The 21,702-nt window shown below is 34.5% G+C and overlaps 1 protein-coding gene across 5 annotated transcripts in view; it reads right to left on the reverse strand.

Annotated features, from left to right (window-relative positions):
- Positions 1–438: 438 nt before the first annotated feature.
- The window catches only part of LOC135125456 (beta-1,4-glucuronyltransferase 1-like), an 80,895-nt gene continuing 59,631 nt past the window's right edge, over positions 439–21,702 (reverse strand). For 4 of the 5 annotated variants that reach the window (XM_064051097.1, XM_064051100.1, XM_064051099.1 and 1 more), the window contains exons 2-4: positions 2,232–2,947; positions 1,190–1,765; positions 439–1,134 (exon numbers count right to left, since the gene is read on the reverse strand). In XM_064051097.1, the coding sequence (XP_063907167.1) occupies positions 937–1,134; positions 1,190–1,765; positions 2,232–2,828 (1,371 nt within the window). In that variant the 5' untranslated portion in view covers positions 2,829–2,947 and the 3' untranslated portion in view covers positions 439–936. Of the gene's footprint in view, positions 1,135–1,189; positions 1,766–2,231; positions 2,948–12,835; positions 12,908–21,702 lie in introns of those variants that run through there. The other variant, XM_064051098.1, reaches the window with a different exon arrangement.

Here is a 21,702-nt window from a genome sequence, read left to right on the forward strand (position 1 = left end):
CTGCCAAAAGTATCAATCAAAGAACACAGTAGCATTTTTTTGTTGGATAGAAAATCAAATATGATTGTTTAACTGGTTGCATAATCACCCGGAATATGCTGAAAGTGCATCAATGATGAATGGATCATACAGCACAAATGTTTTTTGTGTGTTTTGGCCATCTGGGACATTTCTTTGGTTGGTTTGGGGTTTAAATGGGTCGACAACCGGACAAAAGTGTCGTGGTCACTCAAATTGGCATGATTATTGATTTTGCCGACATTTAGCAAATCCAGGAACTGTAAAAGCTGCTTAGAGAGATTTGTTTGGGGTTATGTAACACACGAGGGATTAATTTAAGAGAAAGTACCTCTTCTTTGGTATCTATCTGTTAATTTTTGCGTAAACGACGTCGCCTTTACTCTTCTGGCTGTAGTAAAAGGTGAAATAAAGCCAAGCAGTCGGTAATTTATATATTGTTCCAGTATACAGCAACAGCAGTATACACATTTGTAATAGTACAAAAGTAATATGTCTTGTCATCACCACATCAAATCGATAAGGCACATTAACCGCTAATACAGCAAGAATGTTGAAATAATGACATCATAATAAGTTACTTACATCTTAAGTACATACAACTAATAATCGCAATACTTAAAAAAACCTGTGAGCAAATAATTATGTACACAAGAGAAAATAATGATCGAGGTTGGATTACATCTATCTCTCGGGGTCGAAATAAATAGTCAGACTTCTGCATCAGTCAAAAGATAAATCGCAGTACTTAACTAACACACAAAAATAAAAAACTTGTAATAAAATATGACGATAAAATTTGTAATTGATTTAAAGCAACAATAAATTAACAATGACAACGGGCTCTGTTCCATTAAAATCCACTTTAGTACTTACATCGACACACTAAATATGGCTAACATTTTAACACCACTATAATTACACAGCACAGCCTTTTTTAATGCCATATAAGACTTTAAGTTCGGGGAAAATGATCTTTTTAATGAGTTGATTCGTCTTGGCCGCCAGCATCGCCCTCTTCTGGTCCTTCTTGTAGATCTTGATGCCCGGCCGGTGCACCAGGAAAGCGTTGTTGAGTATCAGAAAGTCGTAGTCCATCACGCACAGCGCGTACCCCTGAAACTCACACGTCAGCACCGTCCGGTAAGCGGAAGATCGACCACCACCTCACCTGCGTCATCTTGTCGCTCTTCCCCTCCCAGCTCAGCCGCTCGTCGTACAGCGGGTCGGCGTGCGTCCCGATGAAGATCGGCTCCCAGTGGATGAACTTGCCGTTGCGCTTCCCCACGTGGAACACCCGCAGCTCGGCCGTCTCGTTGGCGTTCTGCCACTCCTTGGCTTTCGGCACGCTGTGGCAGCCCGGGCACAGCTTCTTGTGGAACGGCACCGCCGTGCCGTTGGCGAGCATCTCCTTGAGCTTGGTCTTGCTGTCCGGGACCTGCTGGTTGGCACTCACTTCGAACAGGTGCAGCGGGAACACCTTGGGGTTCTTGCTGAGGAGTGGACCGCTGTTGTCGGCGATCATCTTCAGGAACTGCGGGATTATGTTCGGACTAGGGTAGAGCTCGATGTCCGACGGCAGGATGTAGTGCGTCTGGGCCGTCTCGCGGGCCACGTTGCGGCCCACGTTCACCGGGTAGAGCAGCTTCTTCTGGCTCTTGTACATCTGTTCGGAGGAGACGTTGAGGAAGGGCGGGGAGAGGGAGCAGTTGTAGGGCTCGGAGAAGACGTGGTCGTGGCGCGGCACCTGCAACAAAAAAAGCGCAAATTTAGCGGATGACGCGCCGAGGACCATTCTGCGGTTGCTGATAGCACCGTCACCTTGACCGAAACAATAAAATGACTAATTTATTTATCTAAAATCGAACTTTTATGCGGATTCCACGCCAATAACGTAGATAAAACGCCGAACAAGAGATCTTAATGGCCGGGATGAGTCAGCCGGTTATTTTTTCCGAATTTCTCGCTAATCGTTGCATCAGCATGAGTTTTTCAACGAACTTAAGACCTCGAGGAGACCGCCTTGAGTGTCTCCGGTGAACAAAAGCAAGCAATGCGGTAAGGATAATTCGGGTTCGGATTCATTAGTCGCCGTCACGAGATCATCACCGGCACGCCAAGCAGGCCATAATTTGGTCGCTGATGGGTAGCAATATTTCCTGGTCGATTTACGAGGCGCGACACGAACCCAAACTGCGGATTTTTGCACTAACCTCCTTAGGAACATGCTTGGTGCTGAAGTAGATGTGGATCGTAACGTATTCCTTGACCAGGCTGTCGGTGCAGTCCCGCAGGTACGCGATCGAGTCCAACGTGTTCTTGAAGTCGGTTCCCGGCGCGTGGAGCGCTATACTGATGGGCCCGCGCCAGCGTTCCAGCAGCGGCAGCAGGTTATCCATGAAGGAATAGTCCGCGTGCGTGGTGTACGTGATGCTCTCGTGGCACTTGAACACCCTCTCGGCCTTCACGTAGTTGTACAACACCCAGTAGTCGCCCCTCTGCTGCACTTTGGCCGTCATGGGCCGGTCCAAGCACTTGGTGACGGACTTGACCTTGTCGAGCACGCTGTGCGCCTTCTCGGTGGTGGGCGGCGGCGGTTTGGTGGGCTCGGCGGCGGGCGCCTCCTTGATGGGCTCCACGAGCAAGGGCTCGGCGTTCTGGGGGTCGAGGGCGGCGAGGTTGCGGCCCGACTGCTGCAGCTCGCGGATGGCCTCCGACGCTCGGTTGTTGGTGACCACGTGGACGCACAGGTACAGCGCGAGGGCGCCGATGGTGCACTTGATGGCGAAGGACTTGCGATTGGAGTACATCGTGTTCAGAGCTCACTTTTTCCGGCCTGGTGGTCGAACATTAAGGTAGGATTGGGAGTTCAACATGCCAGAAGATCATCAACGGGGGCCGGGGGGTGGCTACGGGGTCAGAGCATGGGCTAGAATAAAAAAAAAACAGTTACTTTTTGTGCTTATTTTGAATCTATAAAAATCGAAACCCCGCGCTCATTTTTATTTCAGATAATCAACTTTAAAATTACTTTCTTGATGGAAAGAAAACGTGGCTGAAATGATACATCAAGCTCGCCGACAAGCTTTCTGGAAAAAGACGTCCAAGGATGAAATTTAAATATCGACTTTCCTTCGCGATTCGTTGCGTCTTCCCCAAACCGTGCCTTCGAAATAAATCCGACTCCCGTTCCCGGCCGCATTTTATTGGAATCGTGGAAGAATATTTTACAATTTTCCAGACATCTGGTCAACGGTCGTCGAAAATCCGGCCATAATCACGTATTGTAAACAGGCGAGAAATAAAATTTACTGCTTCGACGATCGACAGAGTCAACATTTGCGAAAAACGAACCTCGCAGTGTCGTAATGAATTTGCTATAAATATTTGTTAGGTGTTAAGGTTCGCATGATGGGGTCCTAAAACCGCAATTAGCGAACTTCGTGATTTAGTTAGTCGACTCAGAATCCCGTTGTCTGAGTTCGGATTTCGGGGTGACCCGTGTCACAAACGCTTCTCGATCGATTTCCTCGAGAGATTTATAGCTTTACGTTCAATTTTCTCGCGAAGGATTCGGAAATGATCTCGCCGAGAGGAAAATTAAACTTGTAGATACGGTTTCATTGGCCTAGATTGACTGGCAATGAACTACAGGAGACAACGAAAACGAAGTTAAAGCGTGTACTAAAAGCAGTTTTGGGGCTCTTCTCCTGCGACCCAGATCGCCGTAATCTCATGCTAATTAACGCGATTAGCAGAAACATTCCAATTATTTATCTGTTTAGCATCTTCTATGTAAATCGATACACTTAATTAATTTATTTCAAATTAAGGCCGCTAACCTGTTAGTTATTCTAGAAGCTGGAACGAAGGCGTTTTTGTGTTAAAGTGTGCGAATAAATCGCTGTTATGTTAAAACTAACTTCAAGCTATTTCCGGCGACGTTAACCGCTGACGATTTTTCGAGTTTGAGTTAATCGCCGTTGAGAAACTAGATCTATTTCTTGAAGCGTTAACATTACTCGTGTCTGAGGATGGAATAATTAACCGACTGGAGAACTCGGTTTGATGTTGTTTCTTCTTATTTGTTGGGTAATTTGCACATCCGAGATGCGAGGAAAGTCGATGGGTAATATTCCGAGAATGCGTCCAGGGGCGGTCCTACTAAAAATGCAGTTTAACAGGGATTTTATCAGTGGCGTAAATAGCACCCCCGCAGATCCCGCAATGGGGAGGGGGGGGGGGCAGCGTCAAAAGGGGCGCAGACCGTAACGAAACCGATATATTTTTTTAAAATGTGCAATTTTTAAAGAAGGGGTTTTCATTGGAATTGAAAATGAAATTTTTCACTTTTTTGATATATCGATTTCTCGATCTTTCGATTTTTAAAATTTCTGATTTTTCGAATTTTGAATATTTTGATTTATCGTTTTTTTTTAAGTTTAAATATGTATATATTTCAGTTTTAAATTTTCCGGTTTTTCGATTTCTCCATTTCTCGGATCTTTTGATGTCTCAATTTTTTAATTCGATTTCTCGGCTTTTCCATTTTTCAATTTTTTATTTCAAGTTTTTAGATTTTTAAAATTCTCCATTTTTCGATTTTATGTTTTGTTATGCCTCGATCTCCCTTTTTAACGTTTTTCGATTTCTTACATCTCGATTTTTCGTTTTTTCGATTTTAAAATGTTTTTACTTTTCGTTCTTTTTTTCAAGTTTTCGATTTCTTAATTTTTCAACATTTCAATTTTGAGAATGTCTATATTTTTCAGTTTTTTGATATTTTCATTTTTCAACTTTTTAAATTTTGATTTTTCGACTTACCGGAAATCGATTGTTGGGTTTTTCAATTTTTCGACTTTTCAATTTTGAGATTTTTCAATTTGTAGATTTTTTGGTTTTTCATTTCTTCAGTTTTTCGGTTTTTCAAGTTTTCGAATTTTTAAAATTAAAATTTTTCAATTTTTCGATTTTATTTTTTTTACGTTCCGAATACCCGATTTTATTTTTTTTTATGCTTTCCAAGTGTTGGTTTTTCTAAATTTTCATTTTTCCATTTCTCAATTTTGTGTTTTTTTTAAATGTTAAATTTTTCGTTATTGTAATTTTTCAATTTTTTAAATTTTAGATATTTAGATTTTTCGACATCTTGAATTCTCGATCTTTTTTCAGTTTGAATTTCGCGGTTTTTCGATTTTCCAAAATTTCGATTTTTCATCTTTCGATTTTTGAAAATTTTCGATTTCTCGATTTTTCAGTTTTTGATTTTCCAACTTTTAGATGTTTCAAATTTTAGAGTTTGCAAATTTCACGAGTTTACAGTTTTTAATTTCGTCAATTTTTCGATTTGCAATTTTTCCTGTGGGTTTTTAATTTTCTTTATTTTTTCAATTTTCTGCTTTCAATTTTCCGTTTTTTTAATTTTTCATTTGCAGTTTTTCTAGTTTTCATTTGGATTATGTAACACTCCTAATTATTATAATTTTTAAAGTTTTTCACTTTTTCAGTTTTTCGTTTTTGGAATTTTTCAATTTTTCGGTGTTTGAATGTCATAGTTTTTGGACTTTACAATTTTCAAGATTCTATAATTTTTCGATTTTACAATTTTTAAAATTGGAAAACCAAGAAATCGAAATCGAAAACTTGAGACTTCAAAAGATCGAGAAATCGAAATAGGCCGAAATCGGAAAATTCAAAATTGAAATATTTACTTAAAAAAAAAGATAAACGGAAAAATCGAAAAACAAAAAAATCGATAAACCTAGATATGAGAAACAGAAAATTCCAAAAATCGAAAAATTGAAATACAGATTAAAAAGTTTCAAAAATCGAAGTTAAAAAATCGTAAAAACAAATTCCATTCGATTTTCCGTTTTATCGATTTTGCAATTTTTTGTTTCTTAATTTTTTTCCAATTTTTTAATTTTCCGATTTTTCAATTTTTCGAATTTTCTACTTTCCGAATAAACAAAATGGAAAAGTTATAAATTAGAAAAATTGTAAAATTGAAAACTCAAAATGAAAAAACGCAAATGTATAAAATGAAGGCTTCGAGAAATCTAAAAACTTGAGAAATTGAAGAAAGGGAAAATTCAAAAATCGAAAGATTAAAAATTGGGAAACTTAAAGATCGAAAAATTGCGGTCGAAAACACGAAAATTATTGTAAAATCTAAATATTGAAAATTGGAAAATCGAGGAATTGAAAATGTGAAAAATTGAATAAACGAAAAATTGTGATATCAAATCCAGAAAATGAAAATTAAAAAATCGGGAAAAACCTCAATTTATGATTAATGATTCTGTTAAGACTGTACCAGGAATTTCCGCATTTTATGATTTAATAAATGCTATATACGTCTATTTCAGTGATAGTTTACCGAGATGGCAACAACAACAACAACAACATTGAGATGAAAGAAAATGATAAGTGTGTTATAAAAAAAACTTTAAAAATGTTATGCCCCACCAGATGGTCATCGAGATTTGATTCTCTAATTGCCATTAGATATAATAATCTCTCAACAGTTATGAGCTGAAATTATTTTAACATCAAAAAAGAAAAGTGAAATAGATGAAGCTGTAGCTCTTCGTAAAAAAATGGATTCATTTGAATTTGTTGCTCTATTAGTATTTCAATGCAAAATTTTAGAAAATGTTAATTTGGTCTCAAAAACTTTACAGAGTTGAAATATTACTTTAGATGAGGCTTGTAAATGGATGGAACATCTAAAAGACAAATTTCAAAGTATACGTGACAATTTTGAACAAATAATGGAGGAATCAAGGAAATGTGCTGATACCTGGAAAATTAACAATTCTTTTTTCAAATAAACGTATAAAAAAAGTAAAACTGTTTCATGACGAATTATGTGAAGATACCGTTTTCAAAAATCCCACTGAAAAATGTAAAACAGCCGTTTTCTATCCTGCTCTTGATATTTTAAATATTCAAATTAAAGATAGGTTTGAAAGCATGAAAAACGTCAGAAACTATTTTTCTTTTCTAGGACCACAGGAAATGTTGAATTGTACAGACGAAGAATTTGTGGAGGCAGCATCAAAGTTGGCAAATAAATACGAAGAAGATATTTCTAGTGCAATCTGTGGGCAAATCGTTAGTTTTAAAAACATTGTTGTTGGTGAAATTATTCAGCAAAAAATAACTAAAATTATAAATATTGCTAAGTTTCTGTTTATGGACAATAATTTTTTAACGACAGAAAGATCTTTTTCTAAATTAAAATTAATTAAATCATATTTGCGAAGCACGATGAGTCAAAAACGATTAACCAACTTGGCTCTGTTGAGCATTGAGTGTGATCGATCCCAAAAATTAGATCTCGACAGTGTCATACGCGAATTTATGAACTCTCGACAACGTCGAATGAAGCCAGTATAATCAATTAACAATTTTTAAAAATTATTATGTGTATAAATTATTATTATTTGTAAATCTGTGTTATTCGGCGCCACTACTGGTAAACCAGTAATTTCATATTAATTTTATATTACTTTTTAAATTTGGTGTATGGGGGCGCTTACTATAAACTGCGGGGGGGCGCAGTGGAAGTTAGCTACGCCACTGGATTTTATTAGGGTAATTTAGTTACACAGGCACCTCTAGAGTCATTTATCATGTTTTTAAGTTAAACCCCTTGGTAACTGTTTGCGATTCAAATTTAAAAAAAAAGTAACTTAGTCTGGTTAGTTGGAATTCTTTCTAATATATTCGAAACATTCGATTCGAACGATTTTGCAAATTACGGTTTTGTATAAGACATTAAACGACATGTAATCAACCAATGGCAGCGGCTGAATTGTGACCACAGAAGATGCGAAAGCGAAACTCAGTCACTTCGTTCTCACATTCGATGTTTCTCCTGCCACCGTCAACTTGGCGATCGCCATCCTCTTCATCCAGAGGACAATACTCACGTTATCAAATCAGCATTCGATTTTGTTACAGTTGTTAACTGTGCCACGTTTAAGTTTGTATTGTTATAATTAAAGTCATTTCATCTATAGTCCTCTTTCAATTAACGAATGAAACGGGCGCCCTCTTTCGGTCGTAAGTGGACCTCCTGGCGCCGTCTTCCATTCCATCCCGAGCGTGTGTACACACACACAATCACGCCGGATAAAAGCCGTCTTCTACAATGTGCACTCCGACACATCAACACAGCCGGAATTGAAATGGACGTGCAAAAAACTCCATTAGTATTCATCGAGTGTACGTCCATCGGGTTTCCATTATCCAACACTCGCGACGTAGCGCTTAGATAAGTCATCTCTTGTACGTTCCGAAGAAAATCCGTCTAATAATAGAAGCAACGTCCGTCGAATCGAAAATTGTCTCCGCACGCAACCGCACTCGTAATTGTTTTATTTGCCGCCTTAACTACTTAAATTGTTTAGTTTCCCTTTCGGCCCGAATTCCGCTAATTCTCACGTTTTTACAAGCGACGTTAATTGGTTCAGTGCCGCTAAATCGCGCCAAAACGGTGCCACAGCGGCCGTTCGAAAAATAATTAACGTTTATGGAGCGCTGGAGATTAAACGGAAATTCTGAGCCGCCGAATCCAAAAAATAATTAGACGTCAAGCCGATAAAAAGGCTTCCATTCCGAGGAAATTAATTTCCTGTCGCTAACGAATTTTTCTCGCAACCACTCATCGAGACCATACAAAACCCAAACGCCAAAATAAGCCGCTAGGCAAGCACCGGGGCCGGCTCGCTCCGCCCGCGGCCTCGTCAAAAACCTAAATTACCGAACGGCACAAACCCGTTTAATTACGCCGCGACACCACAACGGATCGGAATAAATTGGGCCCGCGGCCATCGCAATGAGAAAATTCACCGAATCGGTGCCCCGCGGCCGGAATGACGAATTTAATTGTGGCCGTCATCAATAAAGATGAAGATGATGTGCGTACGCAAGGTCGGCGCGAAGGCCGTTCTTTTGTGTGCGACGGGTAATTAAGCGCGGGTTTGCGGAGGACGGATGATGTTTGGACGGTGGAAAAGGAAGGTCTGTTTGGGCTTTGATTATGCGGGAATGACGCAATGACGATAAATCCGAGGAGCTGCGGATCGAAAAATAATGGGGGATCAGGCACGAAGGGTGGGTAGTTTTGCCGCATGGAGGGGGTTGTTGGTTGGTTTTAGTTGTAATTAGACTTAAAACAAACTCAAGAATAAACATAAAGTAAAAAAATTTTGGCGTTTTTAATCCAAGAAGCGCAAAAATTGAAAAAACTAAAAATGTAGGAGTAATTTTTGTTTCGAAAAAAGTGAAAACGATGAAAAAAGCACTAAAAAATTGGTTGAAAGTTACTTCGACAGAACTTCCCCAGCCCCTGAAGTACAGTCGAACAAATATCTCTTATAATTATTATCAGCTTTAACTTTGAAAACTTTTTTTTCATCTTTATAATCAGCTTTTCCATATAATTTTTATTTTTATTTTAGCAAGGGCACACATATCAATTTTGTATGAATAGACTTTTTAGATTTGGCACCCTTGGAATCTTAAGTTCCAGATTTTCTAAACGAAATAAAAATATCAGTCTTCGAATATGCCAAAATTCAACATTTTCCTCGGTTTTCAAGATTTCTAGGTCTTTCAAATTTATCACACTTTCTAGATATTTCCAGATTTTCTAAAATTAATCAACCCCAAGAGTCTTTAAATCTTTGAAATTTTTGGAATCTCTTAAATCTTCAGAACCTCTGAGACGTATATGACAATAATTAGGGTGTTCAAGACCCCTAATACTTGTAGGATTTATAAAAATTAAAGGAAGCATTCTTCAGATTTTTACGACTTTTATTTTGTTTAGTCTTTGGAATCTTCAAAACTTTTGGGACATAATTTTAAAAACCTTTTTAACGTTTGAATATTTAGAATCTTTAGAGTTTTCAGAGTCCTGAGAGTCTTAACAATCTTTAGAAATTTGGATACTTCAGAATTATTAGAAACTTTATAAGTTTAGAGTTTTTGTAACTTCTAGGAACATTTTTACTTCCAAAATCTTTAAAATTTTACAAATTTTGTTGGATTTTTCTTCTATTTAAAACCCAAAACTTTAGTTTATTTAACATCTTTGGTGTCTTTACAATTCGTACATTCTACTGTATGAAAACCTTAAGATTTTTAGAATGTATCTAGTCTTTAGAATTTTTGAAAGGTATTTTTAAATAGTTCAAACATTTGGGAACTTTGGAATTTTTAGAATATGTACCATCTTAAGATTTTGTAAACTTTTGAAATTTTGAGATATTTTTTTATTTTAATTTTTGTGAATTTTGGTAATTTTCGAGATTAGCCCAAAGTACCTACGCAAAGTGACCAGAATTTCCACATGTTCTAAAATTTCTAAAATTATCAGGCTCCAGTTATACCAGAATTTTGAAGTTCAACCTTTTCCAATATTTTCAGATTTTCTAAAATTTATCTCAAGGGTCTAAATCTTTGGAATTTTTGGAATCTCTGGAATCTTTACAGTCTCCAAGACTTATAAGACAATAAATAGTGTGTTCAAGGCCTTCAGTGTTTTTAAGATTTATAAAAATTAAAGAAAGCATTTTTCCGATCTTTAAGATTTTTGTTTTCTTTAAAGTCTTTGGTATTTTTAACATCTTTGGCATTTTAAGAGTTCACGCGATTTTTACAAGGTTTAAAATCTTTGGTTTTTTGTAAGTGCTCTAGAACTTTTAGAATCTTTCAAGTATTCGAAACGGAATTTTAGCTTTTGGCCCCTTTGATTCTTTACAGCGTTTAAAATCTTTAGTCTTTACAGTATTTGGTGTTTAGACTCTTTAGAGTCTTTTCAATCTATGGAAATTTTGAACACTTTGGCAATTACTAGGACTTTTATAAAACCTAAAATTTCTGCAATTTCTAGGATCACTAGTATCCCCAGATTCTATAACATTGGAACTTTAGTTTATTTAGAATCGTAAGTGCTAGTATATATAATCCGTAAAAGCTTTTATATTTTTTGAATGTTTCAAACCACTGGAAACTTTGGAATCCTTAGAATCTCTAGAAGTTCTATAATCTTCAGAGCTTTCAGATTTTCATTATTTTTATATTTTGAGTATCTCTAGAATTTTAAATAATGTTTTTAGATCTTTAGAATTTTTATCATCTTTCCAATTTTTAAATATTTGAAACCTGTGGAATCTTTGAAATCCCTGACATCCCTTTAGAATTTTTAAATTGCCGGCTTCTCTAGCTTTTTTAATTTTTTAAAATACCTGAAATCATTGTAGTCCTAAGAGTGTTTGGCATCCTAGAAAGTCTTAAAACCTTTGAAAGGGTGAGAATATTTGGGACTTTCATATTTCTGTAATTTCTAGAATTAACATTGTGCATATTTTACATTTATTCGGCAAAATTGTAAGATTGCGTCACCGATTTTTATCAGACAAATATGCATACAAAAAATTGGTCTAAAGAGTTTAGACAGTACTTCCCTCGCTGTCGGAAACGTGACGACTGCATGTCTATTATGGTTTTTTTTTCGCAGTAGATTCCATTATTTTTTTTGAGTCACCCGGTATATGCAAATTCAAAAAATATGAATGGAATGACAAATTACAAGTACAGACTCATCATATTTTGTATATTCTAGATAGGATTTATTCGGCAAACTTTTGAGCTGACGTCATCAGTTTTTTGTAAAAGATAACCAAATATATTTTGACTAAAAATTTATTATGCTCTTTATAACCTTAAAACATTTGCAAGATTTCAAAACATTCGGTTCTGGAGTTCCTGATTAAATCAGTAAAATACATTTACCCATTCATTAATTTTTTTGGGTCATCCTGTATATGCAAATCCAAAAACTATGAATGATAAATCACAAGAAAAGACTCATCATATTTTGTACATTTCAGATAGGATTTATTTAGCAAAATTTTGTGGTGACGTTAAAATTTTAAAGATTTTGTTGGATGTTTCTTATATTTAAAATCCAAAATTTTAGTTTATTTAGTATCTTTGGTGTCTTTACAATTCGTAAATTCTACTGTATGAAAACCCTAAGATTTTTAGAATGTATCTAGTCTTTAGAATTTTTGAAATGTTTTTTTTTAATATTTCAAACATTTGGGAACTTTGGAATTTTTAGAATATCTACCATTTTAAGATTTTGTAAACTTTTGAGATATTTTTTTCTTTTAGTTTTTGGGAATTTTGGTAATTTGCAAAATGTTCAAAATTTCCAGAATGTTCAGATTTTTGAGATTAGCCCAATTTTTCAGATTTTCCTTTCCCTGACATCCCTTTAGAATTTTTAAATTGCCGGCTTCTCTAGCATTTTTTAAAATACCTAAAATCATTGTAGTCCTGAGAGTTTTTGGCATCCTAGAAAGTCTTAAACCCTTTGAAAGGGTTAGAATATTTGGGACTTTCACAACATTTCTGTAATTTCTAGAATTAACATTGTGCATATTTTACATTTATTCGGCAAAATTGTAAGATTGCGTCACCGATTTTTATCAGACAAATATACATACAAAAAATGACAACAATTGGTCCAGTAGTTTCGGAGATCACTTGTTTAATAAAAATGGATACAGACACCAGACAGACAGACTTACGCTCGGGAAGTAAAAATTAAAATAAATTATCAAAATTATCTATAACTAGGATAAGTGGAATCAACTCTTTTCTACTAAAACGAAACCACAAAATGAAAACATCGATGGATAGATAAATACCGAAACAAATTCTGTCCACTGCTTTGCTTTCTCTATTAACCTCGATGCCATCTCGCAATAATTATTATGGATCTGTTTCCACTTACTCCAATCTCCAATACGCGTACCACAATCGCGCCATCCGACACTTGTTACAACTCACTCCAACTAACCAAAAATTACCAAGTTAAAATTAGAAAAATCCTGCCACTTAAACGTGCGTTAAAATTAGAAGTACACATCTAGACCTGGCGCACCTCCAATCGACTGGTAAAGAGACAAATCAATACATCTGCATTTCACGGAAACAATTCATCGAAGGAATTTTTTTAAACGCCAACCCTATCTGAAAACACTCCGGCTCTCTCTAATTAAACATTTCTACTTTTCTTACTTTCGACGAGTGAAAGGCGACACTTGTTGCAAAAAAACAGAGAGCATCCTACGAAGACGTTAAGCTTCGACCTAATTTCGGCTTTATGTCTCCGTGTTCGAGATGGAACGATCCATCATCCAGCGTTTAGGGTGAATTACGAACCGATTTGCCGAAGAAGCTCGGGACTCATTTGGTCTATTGTAATCTGACGTCGGTATTGTACGGTTTTCTGTGGGATGGCGGTGTTTGAGTTGTTAATAACAATAGGAGTATCGAGATAAAAGGCGACTTTGTGATTTCGGGGGTAGAAGACGGGGTTGACCGCGTGGGCGTATTTTTGTGGAGGGTTTTAATTCGGGTTGAGGAGGGTATCGATTCGTTTGTTTTCGGTATTCACACATAATTTTTATTATTGTGTTTCCGAAATCAATACGGATAGGTTTTTCGGGATTTTTTTATTTTTTTAAGGGGGAACGCTAGACGAGAGACAAGTCTGAATTGGGCGCCATTTGTTGCCTTAAACGCAACCAGCAATTCTTCTTTAAATCTACCTGACGCACTGGGATAGACGACTACGGGTCGTGGGTCATAAAAACATCCTAAGCCGATAATGAAGAATAATAATAATTTATGACAGGCGGCCCACAACATACCTTCAGCACAGAATAATCATTTCTCGTATTCTTTTGACATATTAATTTTAATATTCGAGATAATTATTATATTATTTAAACACAATTTAGACACTGTAGAGCAAACAAGGCTTATTAAGCCCGTCTATAAGTTTATTCGCCTAAATGTATTATTAATACCGTTTTCTTGTTATAAGGGAACAAATTAAATCCACAGTTCTATTTTTAAACGCTCTGTATTTTTGCTCGGTAAAAATGATAAATGCTAAGTTATATAATTAATGCTTAGTAAAAAATAAATTCTCAGTAAAAATAATATATGCTTGGTGAAATAATAGCTGCTTAGTTAAATTAATAACTGTTCGGTTAAATAAGGAATGCTTAGTAAGAACCCTACGTGCCAAGTATAAAAACTGGTCGAAGGTTATTTCGACAGAACTTCCCTCGCCCGTCAAGTGCAGCACAACAAATAATACTCTCGCAGAAGGCGCAAATTGAAAAATGAAATATACTTAAAATAGACAACAAATCGGAAAAATCGAAAAATCAAAAACTTTAAAAATCGAAAAATCAAAACACCCAAAAATCGAAACATTAAAAAATCAAAATATTAAAATATTTGAAAATTGAAAATCCAGAAATTGAAAAGTTCTCAATATTCAAATCCTGAAAAATTGAGTATTGAAAACTTGAAAAATTGAGAAATTCAAGCATCAAAAAATAGTATAACCGAAAAATGTAAAATTTAAAAAATCCAAAAATTGAGAAATAACAGAAAAGAAAAATCAAAAATTTAAAAATTCGAAAAATTGGAAAATTAAAATATCGAAAAATTGAAGAATTGGGAAATCGAAACATCAAAAAAATCAAAAAAACAAAAATCTAAAATTCAAAAATCAAAAAATTGAACACTTGAAAAGCCAAAAAGTCGAAAAATCGAACATCTGAATGTTCAAAAACTGAAACATCGAGAAATCAAAACATCAACAGTAGAGGAGACAAAAAATCAAATTAGACCAAAACTGAAAAATCGAAAAGTTAATAATTGAAAAATTGAAACACTTTAAATGAAAAAAATCGGTAAACCGAAAAATTGAAAAATCTAAAAATCGAGAAATTGAACAATCTAAAAATTAAACAATTTAAAAATCGAAGAATTGGAAAACCAAAAAATCTAAACCGAGAACTTGAAAAATCGAATAATCGACAAATCAAAACATCAAGGAAAACAAAAAAATTAACGGAAAATCTAGAACTTAAAAATTGAAAAATTAAAATACCTATCGAAAAATTGAAAAACCGAGAAATCGAAACATCAAAAAATGGAAAAATTGAAGAACCGAAACATTGCAAAATTCCAGAACTGAAATACTGAAAAACTGAAGGAAAATTGAAAAAATGAAAAAGCGAAAAAATTCAAAACTGAAATCTTGAAAAACTGAAAAATGGAAAGTAAATTGAAGAATCGGAAAAGTGAAAAAATCCAAAACTGAAACATTGAAAAATTCAGAAATCGAAAAATTAAAAAATCACAATTGAAGAAAGAATTGAAAAGTCGAGAAATAAAGAAATTTGAAAATCAAAAAATTTAAAAATCGTAAAACTGAAACATAGGAAAATTGAGAAATTGAAAAATGAAGAAATTCTAGAAATCGAAGAATCGATAAATTGAAAAATCCCAACAGTAATATGTCGAAAAATTGGGAAATCGAAATCGAGCAAAACTGAAGTATCGTAAAGTTAATAAATTGAAAAACTAAAAATTTTTGAACAAAAAAAATCGTATCAAAAACTAAAAATTCAAAAAATCGAGAAATTGACAATCAAAAAATCAAAACATTGAAATCCCAGTAAGTTGATGAATAGGAAAATTTAAAAAACAAAAATTTTAAAAATCCAAGAATTGAACAACAAAAAAAATCCAAGCCTGAAAACTCAGAAAATCGAATGATCGAGAACTCAAAACATCAAAGAAAATAAAAAATCTAAAATTTAAAAATTCGACAAATTAAAAAATCATGGAACTGAAAAATCGAAAAGTCGAGATAGTGAGAAATCTAAAAACCTAAAACTTTAAAAACTGAAAAATTAAAAAAAAAATTCGAAAAATTTAAAATCCGAGAAAACACAATATCAAAAATTTGAAAAATTGAAGAAACGAAATATTGCAAAATTCCAAAGCTGAAATATTGAAAAACCTAAAAATGGAAGGAAAATTAAAGAATCGAAACAGTGAAAAATTCCCAAACTGAAATATTGAAAAATTGAGAAATGGAGAAATGGGAAAATCAAAAAAATTGGTCCAAAGAGTTTAGACAGTACTTCCCTCGCTATCGGAAACGTGACGACTGCATGCCTATTATGTTTTTTTTCACATTAGATTTTAAAACATTCGGTTTTGTAGTTCCTGATTTCCATATTTTGTACATTTTAGATAAGATTTATTCAGCAAAATTTTGAGGTGACGTCATGAATTTTTTAGAGGGGATAAGTAAATATATTGTGATTAAAACGGTCCTGGTTTAATAACAAAAAAATATTGTTCGTCTATGAAACAAGCTCGACTTAGACAAAGTATTCGTAAAAAAATATATGTCGTAAAAAAATGTGGTCCCGATTGCGATTATGGTTTAAATATTTTTTAGGTAATCCTGACATGGATGTAGAAACATTTGTGACAGCCAAAGACGTTTTTTTGAGAAAATTATTTTTGAATTTAGACCAAATTGAAATAGACACTAGACAACAGGCACATTTGGCCAAAAGAAAAAGAAATTAGAGTTACGGCTTCAAATTTTGGGCGTATTTACAAACTTAAACCGACTACAACAACAGCTAAAACTGTGGAGTCTCTGTTGTACAGTACATTTAGAGGTAATAATCTTACATACTATGGGCAACAAAGTGAGGAAAAACCTGTCAAATGTTTTGAAATAAATATGTAAAAGTATAAAAACTGAACGGTGTGGCTTCTTTATTTCAAAACAATTTCGATGTTTCGATTGTTCAGTTTTTCGATATTATCATGTTTCAATTTTTTGAATTTTCGATTTACCAGTTTTTTTAATTACTTATAAGTTTGCCAAGTTTTCAATCTTCAATTTTTAGGTCTTTTGATTAATCGATGTTTGAATTTGGTGATGTTTGGCCTTTCCGATTTCTAGGTTTTTCAATTTCTCGCTTTATCGATCTTCCGATGTTTCGATGTTTCCACTTTTCCGCTTTTCGATCTCTCAATTTTTCGATATTTCAGTTTTGGTACTTTCAAATTTCCCAATTTTTCAACATTCGCATTTTTCCGATTTTTTTTGATATTTCGGTTTTTAAAGATTTGGATTTTTCGATTATTCACTTTTTTAATTTCTGTATTTATGGAGATTTCCATGTTTCGATTTCCCGATTTTTCAACATTTCAATTTGGGGAATTTTAATTTTTCGATTTTTTCGATGTCTCAGTTTTTAAATTTTTCGATTTCTAAATTTATCAAGATTGGGATGTTTCGATTGTTCAGTTTTTCGATATTATCATGTTTCAATTTGTTGAATTTTGGATTTAGCAGTTTTTTTTTAATTATCGACTTTCGGATTTCTAGGTTTATCTTTTTTCAATTTTTCGAAATTTTAGATTTTTCAACTTTTCAAATTTTCAATTTCTGGTATTCAAGTATTGAATTTCAGTTTTGGTATTTTTGATTTTCTCGATTTTTCGGTTTTTCAATTCTTCAAATTTCATTTTTTTAAGTTTTTATATTTTTCAATTTTTCGATTTTTGTACTGTTTCGATTTAGTTATTTTCTAATTTTTAAAACATACGTCTATTTTTCGATTTCTCGATTTTTCATATTTTCGAATTCTCCATTTTTCAACATTTCAATTTTGAGAATTTTTAAAATTTTTCGACTTCTAGATTTATCAAGACTTCCATTTTTAGATTTCTTCAATTTTTCATTTTCCAATTTTTAGATTTTTCGATTTTGTTATTTCTATTTCTCGATGTTTCGACTTTTCAATTTTTCGAGATTGCAGTTTTTGTACTTTCCATTTTCTGGATTTTTTGTTTTCCAATTAAATTTTTTTAATTTGGACATTTTTTCGGTTTTCGATTTCATCATTTTTTATGTTTCGATTTCTCCATTTTCACTTGAATTTTGAAAATTTTTAAGTTTGAGAGTTTTTCAGATTTTTGATACTATAATTTTCCAATTTTTTAAATTTTAGATTTTTCGATGTTTTAAAATTTTTCGATTATTCAATTTTTGATTTCTGGATTTATCGAGACTTCGATATTTTAATTTTCCCAATTTTTCGGTTTTTCAATTTTTTGATTTTTCGATTTATCGATTTTTTGAATTTCAAATTTTCCAATTTTGTCGAACTCTATTTTTCGATTTGTTGTTATTTCGACTCAGTTTTGCGATTTTTCAGTTTTTCTATTCTTCAATTTTTCGTTTTTTCAATTTTTTAATTTTTCGATTCTTGGATTTCATGTTACGAGAATTTCGATTTCCCAATTTTTCGGGTTTCCGATTTATCGATCTTCCAATTGTTCTGTGATTTGACTTTTCAATTTTTCGACATTTCAGCTTTGAGATTTTTCAGTTTTTCAGCTCTTCAAATTTTCGATTTTTAAATTTTTTACATTTTTTAGTTTTTCATACTTTCATTTGGCTATTTTTTGACTTTTAATAAATCAATTTTTCGGTTTTTCGATTTATTTTATTTCTTTTTTCTTGTCAGATTTTTTAAATTTTAGATGTTTCGAATGTTCAGTTTTCCGATATTGCCATCTTTCAATTTTTTTACTTTTCGATGCACTAGTTTTTTTTTTAAGTTTTCCAATTTTTCAGTCTCCAATTTGTAGATTTTTCGATTTTGCTATTTCGATTTCTCGTTCTTCCAATATTTCGATGTTTCCACTTTTCAGCTTTTCGATCTCTCAATTTTTCAACATTGGCAGATTTTACTTTGGCGCATTAGTGCCCGAAATAATTGATTCAAGAAGAAAGAGGAACCTATTAGAGGTATTAGAGGAATTTATTAGAAGTACATTTTTCATCACCAAGACTTGCATATTTTTATTATAAATATATTTTGAAAATGATCTCTCGGCAAATGAAAACATATACGAGCACTTTTTTCGAGTAAACAATGAAGGGAGAAGTTACTGGGCGTAGGGCTTTTTTAAAACACCTCCTTTCTGGGATCAGTAGTAGATACACTTAGCTACTTATACGTGTTAAACAAAAGCTGTATTTTATATATTTTTGTATCATTTTTTCATACAAAAACCCAAAACAATGTTATACCTCGTCTAGCGAGTCCCCTTAATCTCGCTCCGTTTGTATAAAATGTATCAAAACTTACATCTAAAGATGTTGGGTCTTGGATATATGATATGTTGCTGACGTGCTGATCAAAGCGGCGACTAAATCATGCCTCATTTAGATGTTTTGTTTACACCGTTGCCACGGAAACCGTGCGTCTAGTCGCTGTATTCGGCTCGAACAGTGACCACTAGCAGTAACTCAGTTGCGAGATTTCATTTGCATTTTGCGCGAGTGAAATTGTTTGATTTTAAATAAAAATGATGACTTCAGTTGAATATTTAATACAAAATCGTCCTGTGTCTTACGACGGTAAAATAAGTACTTTTTTACTTTTATTTAATGTATTTTTGTATTTATTTCCGTCATACAATTTCGTCTATTAATTAGTAATAACAGCCTGTTTTATATCTCATCAATCAAATTGTATTAAATTCTGATTTTGATTACATTTCCTCCAACACAGAACGGTTTTATCAATCTTTTACATGGAATTGCACGCTCTTTTCGTAGGTGTTTCAGCCCAGTTTTTTACTAAAGGATGTCCTAAATTGAAGCAGCGTTAATAATTAGTGCTACGTTTTACTAACTGGCTTGATGAGATAAGCTGCGAAGGTCGTTTTTTAAAACGAGGAAATTAACATATCCATAAAAAATGGTCCGAAATTGTTACTTATTCGCTCTGAAGCACAAGCGACGCGTATTTTTGAATAAAGTGCTTTTTTTCTTTCATACAACTTCAGCGTCTGTATATTCCAAAAAACATTAAAAGAAAATATATAGTCCGAAGTTCTCCAATTCTCTTTAATCTTCCATCGTCACATAAGTGCTTTTTCTTCCACTGTCCACTACTTCCAGAACACGCCGTATCGATTCTGCCACCGCTTAAACATGCTTAAAGAGCCGAGAAAAAAGCCTGCATGTGACGCCTGCAAAAACGGCACGCCAAAGCCTTACTCAGAAGTGCCAGCACAGGAAACGCGCCGTGGATCCTCTTCGGTTCTTTAACCTTCTGTTTTACATATTCTGCGCCATTTTCAGTATGGCGCTAGAGGGTGTGGCCATCTTGGCGCCAGATATCAATCAGTGGTCGATCAATCGCGCGTTTCTTTCGATATTCGGACGGTTTGTTCAGCTAATCCCTTAATTGGTTGTGTGTTTCTGCGGGGGTCCAGCCGCTGGCGCCGCCACCACCGGAGGCGGCGCCGAGAGTCGTCATTATCGCGTCTCAACGGGCGAAAAACGCATTTTTTGATGAATTATTCATAGTCAAAAGTGAAAAGTTTCGAGTTTTGTGGAGGTGTTTGAATATTTCAGCGCGATCCAAGAAGTGGTGATGATGGGGGGGGGTTTAGGGAAAATTGTGTATTGATTCAGTCGAATATAATTGAACAATGATTTGTATGTGGAAAATTGCAAAAAAACAAAGTACACCACCTACTCGTACGTTTATTGTGCGTCTTTTTTATGATAAACATTTTGCAACAATTGTTTGTTGTGGGTGGTATGTAGTTAAATATGCGCATCAATTAAAACAAAACACCGTAACTGCGACATTGCATTACACAAAAATTCCAATTACCATAAAAAAAAAACAAAAACAAAATTGATGGTCGTCATTACGGAAGCCTGAAGAATAGTGTCATCCGATGACTGCCGGCGAATTCCTTGGAATCTCAGAAAAAGCACTCCATTCGCCCAATCCTAATCAGCCGAATTCCTCCAACTAATAAACCCAAACCGCCAATAATCGACTTACGAAACAAATCATTTTATCACTTAATCGAATCACCAGAAGCGCACAAACCGGCAAAAAATAAATAGCTCCGAATTCCCGGCAAAAGCAGAAACAATTTTTGGGGCGTTGCAACCGCTGAATGTCCACATTGTTTTGGAGGTCGGGGGGTTCACCTTCGATTGATGTTAATTCGCTGCGTGCGTAATTTCGATTGCTGGTTACACAGATTGATGGGTTTATTCGGAAAAAATCGAGAGGCTAATTGTGAGAATTCAAGGTGAGCGGTGTTTGTTTGTCGTTTAGGCAGATCGATGGGTGAAATTTAGACGTGACCTTTAGCCGCGTCAAACGCGGGTTTAAAGTTTCAACCTTAAGCCTAGCGATGTGGCACAAGGTGGCGAATAAATTTCGATCTGCGTGAGTCGAGAATACAAATTTCGATGAAAAGCGGCCTATGCATATACGAAAAAGGGTACGGATGATATCACCTGTGTAGGTGTTTTATGGGATTTTTTTGTCGATAGTGAAAGTTGGCGGAGCTTCCGAAGAAATAAAACTTTAATGGTGGATTATGAAGGATTTGCGGATATTGTTGAGAAGTGATCAGCAAGTCGTCAGCGCATGGGCTTTTGTTATGTTAACGATGAAGATGTTATTCGTGCTTTGTGCTACTTGATGGCTATAAATTTTATTGTGAAACCAAGTTTATGGTGGTTGTTCGCCACTTACAAGAATTGTAATCCATATGGAAGCTGCGCCATAAACGCCTGGAGACTTTTTCAACCAAAATCTGAAGTGTCTTTTGTCTTTATAGAGATTTATTGACCAAATTACGTACGAGTCACCCCATTCTCTCGAAAATGTGAAAATAGGAACGTTTTTATTTAACAAGAATTAAATAATA

The sequence above is a fragment of the Zophobas morio genome, unplaced genomic scaffold (assembly GCF_036711695.1).
Source record: "Zophobas morio isolate AGI-343-1 ecotype UQ-CSIRO unplaced genomic scaffold, CSIRO_AGI_Zmor_V1 ptg000008l, whole genome shotgun sequence".
NCBI classification, from domain to species: Eukaryota; Metazoa; Arthropoda; class Insecta; order Coleoptera; family Tenebrionidae; genus Zophobas; species Zophobas morio.